The sequence below is a fragment of the Giraffa tippelskirchi genome, chromosome 7, assembly GCF_054371585.1.
Source record: "Giraffa tippelskirchi isolate mGirTip1 chromosome 7, T2T-mGirTip1v1.2.pri, whole genome shotgun sequence".
In the NCBI taxonomy this organism is placed as follows: Eukaryota; Metazoa; Chordata; class Mammalia; order Artiodactyla; family Giraffidae; genus Giraffa; species Giraffa tippelskirchi.
The window spans coordinates 8,444,409-8,454,692 of NC_137281.1; the positions used below are offsets into that span (position 1 = coordinate 8,444,409).

General features: G+C 53.1%; 1 protein-coding gene across 2 annotated transcripts; it reads right to left on the reverse strand.

Annotated features, from left to right (window-relative positions):
* Positions 1-5,074: 5,074 nt before the first annotated feature.
* Positions 5,075-9,136, reverse strand: SELENOW (selenoprotein W). 2 transcript variants are annotated; one of them, XR_014060838.1, is made up of 7 exons: positions 9,036-9,136; positions 7,290-7,314; positions 7,116-7,169; positions 6,854-6,928; positions 6,553-6,751; positions 6,091-6,461; positions 5,075-5,875 (listed from the first exon to the last, which is right to left on the reverse strand). XR_014060838.1 is itself a non-coding variant. In XM_081515429.1 (6 exons), exons 1-5 carry the CDS (start codon positions 9,062-9,064, stop codon positions 6,671-6,673), a joined length of 264 nt encoding a protein of 87 aa, XP_081371555.1. In that variant the 5' UTR covers positions 9,065-9,136; the 3' UTR covers positions 5,075-5,484; positions 6,653-6,670. The 2 variants fall into 2 exon arrangements, 1 of the variants encoding a protein (XP_081371555.1); XM_081515429.1 differs by lacking the exon at positions 6,091-6,461 and having other exon boundaries at positions 5,075-5,484; positions 6,653-6,751.
* Between the last annotated feature and the right edge of the window lie 1,148 nt (positions 9,137-10,284).

The window sequence follows — 10,284 nt, forward strand, 5'->3', positions numbered from 1 at the left end:
CTTGGTGACCAGGAGACTTCCGTTTCGGCAGTTGGTGCTGTTGGGGTCTCCGGGATCCCCTCCCCAACATAAGTCTCAGGGTGATGCTCTCAGGAAGGAAAGATGAAGCTGCCCAATCTCCTCTAGCCCTGATTGATCCACAGTGACTCGGGCAGTGGATGGAACTCGGGCAGTGGACGAAACACAGTGTAGATCTTCACAGATATACTTGGTTGCATTTGCATTTTTATTCAAAATTTTGGTACACTTATCTCCAAACTCATTCAGCTGGATACATTAAATATATACAGTTTTTGTAGGTCCATAAAAGAGGCTTATGAGGAGTTGATGGACTCATAGTCTTTTGCACAGTGCCTAGCACATACTGCTTGAAACTCCAGACAATGTTTTTTCTCTCTCTCAGTTCCCACTATCCCCCTCTTGTTCACACCCTCTTCATTTATAGCTTATCTTATTTATTCTTTAAATATGCAGCCAGTGACCATGCAAAGGGTTTGCCAAGCGGCGCTAGTGTTAAAGAACCTGCCTGCCAATGCAGGAGACTGGGGTTCAGTCCCTGGGTCAGGAAGATCCCCTGCAGGAGGGCATGGCAACCCACTCCAGTATTCTTGCCTGGAGAATCCCATGGACAGAGGAGCCTGGCGGGCTACTGTCCATGGGGTCGCAAAGAGTCAGACATGACTGCACACATGTGCACATGACTTAGCATGCATGCATGCACAACCATGCAAATACTGCTAGCCATCACAGCCAGGGTGCATGTCCTCTCTTTTAATACCTTCCCTCTCCCTTTGCTTCTTCCTGTCTCAGGTGGGAGCATCACTCACCTCTCTTTCCAGCTCCCTCTTCCTCTACCGCCCCCTACCGCCCTCCTGCGGCCATCCTGGGCCCTGAGGCTCCCCCACAGCCGGTACTCTGACCCTGTCCTGGTCCCATTTAGCAAATGCTCCAATCCTCTTATGCCGGGCCGGCCTCAGGAGAACAGAGAGCAAAATTAGATCAGATTGGAGAGAGAGGGAAGGGAGTCATATGACAAGTGACGGAGGCTGGGGAGAGGGGTAGACAGACATAACAGGATGGACGGCTCTGGGGGCTGCAAAGATGTAACAGGAGCTCCTCCTGTTTATCTAACAGACCCTGTTAGGGATTGATGCAGAAGCACATTGAAGAAACGGGGGCAGAGGAGGGAGACCCAGAGGCAGAGGCGCCATTGATCGGAATGAGTTTCTCCCACTCATAGACGCAGGGCGTCGTGACCCCTGAGAGCCTGGAGATTTTGATATCTCTCATCTAGATTGCTAGGAGCACAGATTATCATCTCTAAATATCATTTCCCTCTGGGAGTAGCCTGAGTTTGGGCATAAAGACTGGATCCAGGTCTGAGGCAGGAAAAATGAAGGTGAGCTGAGACTATCTCATCACAGCAAAAGCACAAAACTGTCAGAGATGATGGGGTTTCTGTCCAAACACTTGGGGACCAGCCTGAAGAAACCAAAGGTGGGACTATTAGAGCTTCAAAAGAAGAGCATCCACAGCAGGTTGAAAGATGTCAAATACGTAAAAACGCATAGGTTCATAATGGTCCTCAAAAATAGAGAAAAAAAAAGAGAAATTAGTTGAGGCTCTGATTTAAACATTGCCATCTTGCCACCATGAGGCATAAACCAAGCACATGAAAACCCAACAAGCTAAAGAAAGGAAAACATGAAAATACAGAAAAGCCCTGGGAGACTTCCCTCGTGGTCCAGTGGATATGACTCCGTTTTGCAATACAAGGGACACCGGTTTGACCCCTGCTCCAGAAAGATCCCATATGCCACCCAACAACAAAGCCTGTGAGCCACAACAACGGAAGCCTGTGCGCCTAGAGTCCAGGGCTCCACAGCAAGAGAAGCCTCCGCAATGAAAAGCCCACCCACTGCAACTCTAGAGTAGCCCCCCATTTGCTGCAGCTAGAGAAAGCCCACCCAAAGCAAGGAAGACCAACCACAACCAATAAATAAATGCATCTTTTAAAAAATAATAAAAGACTGTAAGTTTCCAATTCAGGGAGTGTGGGCTCGATCCCTGGTCTGGGAACTAAGATCCTGCATGCCGTATGGCAAAAGAAAAAAAAAAGTGTCATGTCACCAAGCCTAAGATGGTGATTCACTTTACAGCAAATCTCAAGGAAATGATTCTATAGTGCATTCTGATTCCTGGTGATCCGAGGGCATGTGGGAAGCTACAGTTCTCCCAAGTGGCCACATGGTGTCGCTGTTGGAAAAGAATTCAGTGTTTCTCCCAGCTCAGGCTTCCAGTGACGACGATCCTGCTGAATTCTTTTTCTTGAAGACGTGAACTGTCTTGGTTAAGCCACAACAGGGTCATGGTATTTTCTGTTTCTCCTCCACGCATAGGTAAAATCAAAAGGAGCCTGGTAGATATTTCCAGCGCTTATCATTTTTTCGGGCTCGCCTCCCCTTCCTGACTACTGTTTCCAGGTTTGTTCTACAGGTGGGTGGAGCCTTGTAACCATTCTGGCCAATGGGCTACGGCTAGAAGTGAGATGTGTGCCACTTCCTGGCTAAGGTCTTTAAGAGCTAGTGCGTGTTGCTTTGTGCTCTTTCCCAGCCATGCGGATTGAGGATGCTGTGGGTCCAGGTGCAACAACAGGAAAAGAGAATCTCTGTCTAGATCTGCACTGTCCAATAAGGTAGCCACGAGCCACACGTGCCATGAATTTGAATGTCAGTTGAAATAAAGTAAAATAAAAATTCAGTTCCAGACTTGCCTGGTGGTCCAGTGGCTAAGAATCTGCCTGCCAATGCAGGGGACATGGGTTCGATCCCTGGTTCAGAAAGAGTTCACGTGCCTGGGGGCAGCTAAGTCTGTGCGCCACCACTACTGACAGCTGCATGCCTAAAGCCGGTGCTCCGCCACAAAAGAAGTGCAATGAGAAGCCTGCGCCCCACAACTCGGGAGCAGCCCCTACTCATCACAACTAGAGAAAGCTGGAGCACAGCTATGAAGATGCAGCACAGCCCAAAATACATGAATTAATTAAAATTTCAGTTCCTCAGTCACGTCCACCACCTTTCAAGCTCTCCATAGCACCATGCGGCATGTGCCCAGTGGCCGTGGTGTTGGACAGAGCAGATACAGAAAAATTCCATCATCACAAAGTCCTACCGGACAAATGCTGCTCTAGGTCACTGAATGGGTGCGGGGGGGGACAGCTGCCATGAAGAGGGCTTTGCATGTGCCGGGTTAACCCACTGAGACCTGGGTTCAGTTTTGTGCGTTTCCACGGAAGCATAACCCAGCCTAGCCTGACCCACTAGATTTCTTGCTTAAACAAAGGACTTGAGAGTCCTGTGTTATTTAAATTACCAACTGGTGGCATGATGTGACATGGCTAAACCAAAGGCAGAGCTGAAGGTAACACCATGCAGGCTCCTGTGGGGTTAAGATCAAGCTTCCTTCTTCCAGCTTCTACCTGGTTTAGATCTAAACCGCCATAATTTACTGAATTGTCAGAATTGTTACAAATGAAGATGAGTGACGGCTTTGCTTCTTGTTGGTACTATTGATGGTTGTCATAGGAGTTTTTTCAGATGATACTGGGTGTGTATCCATGGAGCATAGGCGCGGTCTCACGGGTCAGCGTTTGGCTTAGGGGAGAAATGACTTCATTTCTGTCCTCCTAGCAACGAGTGACTCAAGGTTTGAGATTTCATTGGTTAGAATTATATTTGAAGGAAGTGCAGACTTTGTGGCCACCAAAAGCATTACGAGTTTCTTGAGGGAATGTTCTGGTGGCCCAGTGGCTACAACTTTGTGCTCCAAATGCAGGGGGGCCCTAGTTCAATGCCTGGTTAGGGAACTAGATCCCACATGCTGCAGCTAAGACCTGGTGCAGCCAAGTAAACAATTCTTTAAAAAAAAAAAAAAGTTCCTCAAACGAAAGAAAAAGAAGTTCCTCAATTCTGAGTGAATCTTATGGTCTTCATATGACCTTCTGCCAGGAAAGTTCTTTTTTTAAAAATCATTGCTGTTGACCCAGCTGTTCCAATCCTAGCTATCTGCCCAAAGGAACTGAAAACTGGTGTTCAAACAAAAATTCGTCCACAAAAGTTCACAGACGCACTGCTCACAGTAGCCAAGGAGTATAAACAACCGAAAAGTTCACCAACTGCTGAAACTGTGGTCCACACAGTGGAAAATTATTCAGCCATAAAAAGGAATAATGTCCTGATGTGTGCCAATCATCCCGACACGGATGAACCTTGAAAACACCATGCCGAGCGAAAGGAGCCAGACACGGACCACACACACTGTATGGTTCCATTTCCATGAAACCTACCGAAAGTAGCTTAGTGGTTGCTCCGGGGGTGAGGGTGGGGGCGGTGCACAGGGAGGGGTGCTCAGGACTGGAGGGGTGCTCTCGAGGATGAGGGTTTCTCCTCAAGGTGGTGAAAATGTTCCCAAGTTGACCACGGTGGGACTTCTCTCAAAATGGAGGTGTGTACGGGACGTTAAGTGGCCAGGCTCCCATCGCTCACGCGTCTTGTCACACAAGAGATTTAAGCAGCGGGCCTGTGAGCCTCCCAGGCCCTTCCAAGTGTCCTCACTGGCAGGAGCACCAGGCTCCGAAGGTCCAGGCTCAGACCTCACGTGGTTACGTCTGCCTCACTCCACTGGCCAAAGCAAGTCATGGGATCGAACTCAAAGCTAGCAGGTGAGGACGGCTCGTCTCCAGTGTGAGGACAGTCAAGGGGGCAAGGCAGACGTGAGGAGGGCTGAAACGTGAGGGACACAGTCCAACACGCCACCCAGCACTTTTCTCCCAATCGCTGTCAGTTTACCTCCTGAACACAGGAACCAGGAACCCGCTCCACCCTGAGGATGGACACCCGTGACGGCTCCAGGGAGCTCCAGGGGGCGTCCCGAGGCCACTTCCACCTTGGCTTGAGGGACCACTGAAAAGTTCAACCCTGAGATGGCCCGTACTACCAAGTCACTAACTTCCTGGAGTGGAGACCAGGGGGAGGAGGTTCCAGGGGAAAAATGGACCCACACAGACACAGGCCTGTTTTGTCAACCTCATCACCATTTATTGCGTTGTGAGCTGTTGCCATCACTGCTGAAATCTGAGGCTCACTCATCCTGATCCTCCTCTCGGCTTCCCCTTGAAAAGGAAGCCGGGAGCAGGACCACCCCAAACACCACAGGGCAGAAGGGAGACACGGGGGTGGGGGGTGGGTAGGAGATGCAGGGAGATGAGGGACAAGGGAAGGCAGGACCAGCGTGCAACGTCAGGCTCCTGGGGACACACACGCACTCCCACACACACACACACACACAGGCAAAGACCAGGGGTGTCCATCTCTGCTCCAACCGGCAGCCGTGAGAACATCAGGGAAGGACCAGGCGTCCAAGAGACATTTCAGTCCTTCCCGTCATAAAGCGTCTGCCGAGAGGGTCTGGGCCACGGTTACTGGTCTGTGGGGAGAGGGGTTCAGATTACTGGGAGAGGCCGGTTGAAGGGGTTCAGATTACCGGGAGAGGCCGGTTGAAAGCGAGTTGCTTCCCTGCCTTCATCTCTTAGGCTTTCCCTGCAGTAAACTGTAACCAGGAGTGGAACAGCTCCGCTGTGTTCTGAGTCCTGCAAGAATCGCTGAGCCTGAGGGGGGCTTTTGGGATTCTTGAAATTGCACTCAACCTGTGAACAAGAGTCACTCCTTCCCCTCTCTCTTTTACATGAATCCCATCTTGGCTTATTTTAGACGAACTCATCATTGGCGGACTTCTCTAGAATCCAAGCAAACCTCGTGCTGGTTTAAGCAAATGCCTTTGAGTGACTGACAGTCTGGAGGTGGCAAATGGTGTGTTTCTGCAACAGATGTGCTCCATTTAAGAATTCAAGTCCCCCTCATAGGGGCACCCCCTCTCTCCTGACAGCAACAGCCCACACGCAGCCAGCTCATGCTGCCCTGGGGTTATGGAATTTTTTTTTCCCCCTTTTTCTTTGTGTATTTTTTTTTCTTTTTTTTTTTTGAATTATGCAATTCTTGATTTTTTTTTTTTGTAATTTGGGGAGACTCCCACCTTTTCAGACCTGCATAGGAGAGAAGACATTTGTAGTTTTGTACTGCATTAATTCAAATCTGCAGGTCCAATTTCCCACTGAAAGCAGCTTCATTCTGCTCCAGTGAGGATGACAAGAAACAGAACTCGAGGTCAAAGCATTTGAGAACCAGGTTTCTGGCGCAAAGCGTGCTGGGGGCAGGGGGCTGGGTCCACAGGCTCCTGGGACAGACGCTCAGTTCTAGCACATGTGGGGCAGGAACTGGCACTCAAGCTCAGATGGAGGGTAGAAACTGCTTCCAGGATCTCAAAAGCCAGGACCCAGAGCTTGGTTACAGACTAGGTTAGTTCTAGAGGGCCCAGTTCTAGAGTAGGCTCGGTTTGGGGCTTATCTGGAACACAGAAGTTCGGACATTGAAAATCAGGCTCAGAAGATGCTGAAAAGCAGTGCTATGGTCCAGAGAACAAAGTGGAAATTATTACTTGTTCTGGAATGTACTGGGATGGAAACGAGTCCTTGGGTTTAGAGTCCATTGCGAACGAGGGGTCAGCTCTGTGGCCTCGGGGCGGGGGCCCCCCTCACCTCTGCCTTCAGGGCACATCAGGCCTGGGCCAAAGCGGTTTTAATGGCGGCCACCAGCTTCAGAAACTTGCTCTCTGTGTCAACGTAGCCATCGCCTCCCTGGAGAAGCAAGGACCAGGGGAAGGGTGGGCTGGGACCAACAGGCCAACCCCAGTCCCAACCCTCCACTGGCCCCCCATGAGGCAAGATGGACAGACATACCTTCTTGGAGTGAACCAGCTTTCCCTCTACGAACACTTCAAAGAAGCCGGTGACCTGGGGAGTCCCCTCGCCGCACTGGGGAGAAGGAAGAGATACTGGAGGGGCGGAGATGCTCCCTTGCGGACACCTGCCCCTTCCCAGGGAAGGGAGAACATGGGGTGGGGGGGATGGAAGCTGACCCAAACCACCCCTGCGGCCACCACGGCTAAGGGACAGACAGACAGGACCCACGTCTGACTCCTTCCCCTTCCCCAAGACTCACGATGTCCAGACGGCTAGGGAACTCATCTTCTAACTTCTTCTTGAGCTGAAGATACTGGAAAGGGGTGGGTGGTCACACCAGGGTTCACAGGAGCCACATGGGCGCCCCCCCCCGCCCCAGGCTAGCCCCCCTCTCCCACTTTCCAGGGAAGCCTCTTGGGACCCCATCGCTTACCTTGGGCTTGTAGCCTCAAGCGCCACTGGTGGGAGCATGTCCAAGAGAGTGGGTCCCAGGAGAGAAGGAGGGGGACAGTGGAGATCCAGGGATGGGAGAGGAAAGGCAAGGCAGGCAAGGAGATGAAGGCAAATGGGCGGAGGAAGCAGCAAGAGATGAGGAGGGACATGGATGATACAAGGGGGAGGAGACAGACACTCTCAAAGAGAGGAAAGGGGGTGGGGGGGGAGCGGTGTGCAGCGCAGAGATGGAGAGGCACAGGAAGGGAGCCAGCCACACAAGGAAAAGGCATAGAGCAAGGGAGACAAGGGGGGGGCAGTGCGCAGAATCGGGGGTGCACAGAATCAGGGGCGACAAGGAGAGACCACAAGCACGAGGCAGAGGGGAGAGGGAGGCAAAATGGAGAGAACCAGGTCAGGATGAGAGCTGCCCAACAACAGCATCCCCACCCACAGCAGGTACACAAGTCCCAGGGAAACCATTACTGCAGGATTCCCAAGGCCCTCCCATGCCTGAGGGTGAACGATAACCGCCTCCCCACCCACCACGGCAGAGGCAGACTATTTCGGGACCTGAGTCTGGTGCACAAGCCGGGGGGGAGGGGAAGGGGAGGCGCCTCAAAATGTCACTCCACCCTCTGCTTGACTCAGCGCGCAGGGACACTGTTAACTAACGCAGTGACATATCTGAACCTTTCAACCCCCCAGGCAGGGACCCTCCTCTCCCGCCCCAAGTGGACATTTCAAACAGGACAGCCAGCAGACCCAGGTGTGGGTTACCCCCGAGATCTGCCCGTCCCCCACTCCCAGCCTCGGTTTCCGCACTTATAAAATGGAGCTAAAATCCCTGCCCAAGGAGTTTCTGGGAAAGGAAATTTAGGGAACATGTATTTATTAAGCGCCCGCAGGCCAGCATGCCTGTGCAGGCCAGTACAGTCCAAGGCGCCAGGGCTGTGACACGGTCTACGGGACAGACCGCTTCCTGCCGAGCAGACACGTTTTCACCCTTGAGCGGGCAATTACATCAAATGTGTAACACCCAACACTCCCTCCGCCATAACCATTAAGACGACAACCTAGAGCGGTGGGAGGGAGGTTCAAGAGGGAGCGGACATGTGTACACCTACGGCCAATTCATGTTGACATATGGCAAAAACCAACACAATATGGTAAAGCAATGAAGCTACAATTAATAAATTTAAAAAAAATCATTCCCTCTACGGATGGGAAAAGTGGGGTCAGAAAACGAGGAGGGTTAATAGCAAAAAAAGCATCGACCGTCTGGGTTCAAGTCCTTGCCCAACACAGGCCGGGACGATCTGGAACGTTCTGACTCTGGCCGGCCCCACCCGACGACCGGTCCTGGGGGAGGGGAGACTGAAGCGCCCAGGGAGGCTCCTCTTCCATTACAGACTGACCCCCACCTGCTCCCCACCCTGAGCCCGGGAATGAGGGGGGGGCGGTGGTTAAACGACACACACGTGTCTCAGTTCTACCTTTTAGGACCCGAGACGTCTAGAATGTCACAAATTAGGGACGGGGGGGGCCCGAAAAAATCAACGTCGTCTGTTTTCCGCTTTCTCCCACGCCCACCGCACCCACATGGAACCCTCTCCCCCGTGCAAGGCTCCCCAAGGGTCCGGCCCCACCCCGCGCGCACCCCCGACTCCCCCAGAGCCCAGCTCCGCCGGGACAAGGCGGGGCCCGGGCGGGATTCGAAGGGGGCACCTCTGGCCCGCTTGCTCACCAATAAACCACTCGGACGACGACCGCCATCGTTCCGGACCGCGGTGCCCGCTGCGGCGCGAACTCGCGATCCGAACCCGGGCGACGCAGGGCGAGGTCTGCGCCCCGGGCGGGACGTGCGCACACAGGTCTGGCACTCGGCGTTCCGCGGCGCGGACCAACGCCGGGAGAGGGGGGGATGAGGGGAGGCCCCCGGAGCAGGGGCGAGGGGAACCCTGCCTCCCACCGCCCTGAGCCCCCCACGGAAACCTCTTCCCTCGCCCCCTGTGAGGCCAGGGAAAATTCCGGCAGAGGGGGTCCTCAGGAGAGTCCTCTGCGCACCCTGCTCCCGGGTCTCCCCCTCCTCCGGGCCAGAATGGTACGGTCTCGTGGGGCGGGGGTTCAGGGACAACCGCTACTGATTGCAAACGGAATTGCAACTGACCTTGCTCATTTCGCTGCTAGGACCTTGAGGGCGGCCTGAGAGGGAGAGGGGGCCGAATTCGAAAGATTCGGGGTACACATGGGCGGCCCCTGAAGCTGAGGTTTTTTTCAATGAGCGGTCCGGGGGCCCCGCTGCCTTATTAAATAAAGCCTGTTATCCAGACCCGGGCGCCGCCTAATTAGCACTGAAGTCTCCCCTCCTCCAACCCACCCACCCTTCTGCGCCTTCCAGACCTCGTCGACGCGAGGGGTTTATGGAGAGTGCTGGAAGTTGGCAGCTGAGTTATAAGGGCTTGGAAAGCCGATGCATCTCTCTGAGCCTCAGTTTCCTCTTCTGGCATAAATCCCTTCAGAGAATGTTTACCCATTTAACAAATAATTACTGGGTACCTTGCTGCAGTCATAGGTTCCGAAGATACAGCTCAGTTCAGTCGCTCAGTCATGTCCGACTCTTTGTGACCCCATGGACTGCAGCAGGCCAGGCTTCCCTGTCCATCACCATCTCCCGGAGCTTGTTCAATCTCATGTCCATCCAGTCGGTGATGCCATCAGAAGATACAGTAATGAAAAAATAGCCAAAGTCCCTGCCCTCAGCCCTGCCCGGGGTCTTCCCGCCCCAGCACCCGCTGACCCTCGCCTGCCACGATCCTGACATCGGGGCACGTGGCAGACTAGGTTCAAGCCCCATCCCCCACTGCTGCGGGCTCTGTGATCTCAGTGGTCTTGGGCAGGTATCAATATAATGAGCCTGTGATGCAGAGCAGTTAACGCGCAGCTGGACGTAATCAGTGTCCCATAATCAGGTCTCTTTCAGGCTCCCAGGGTAC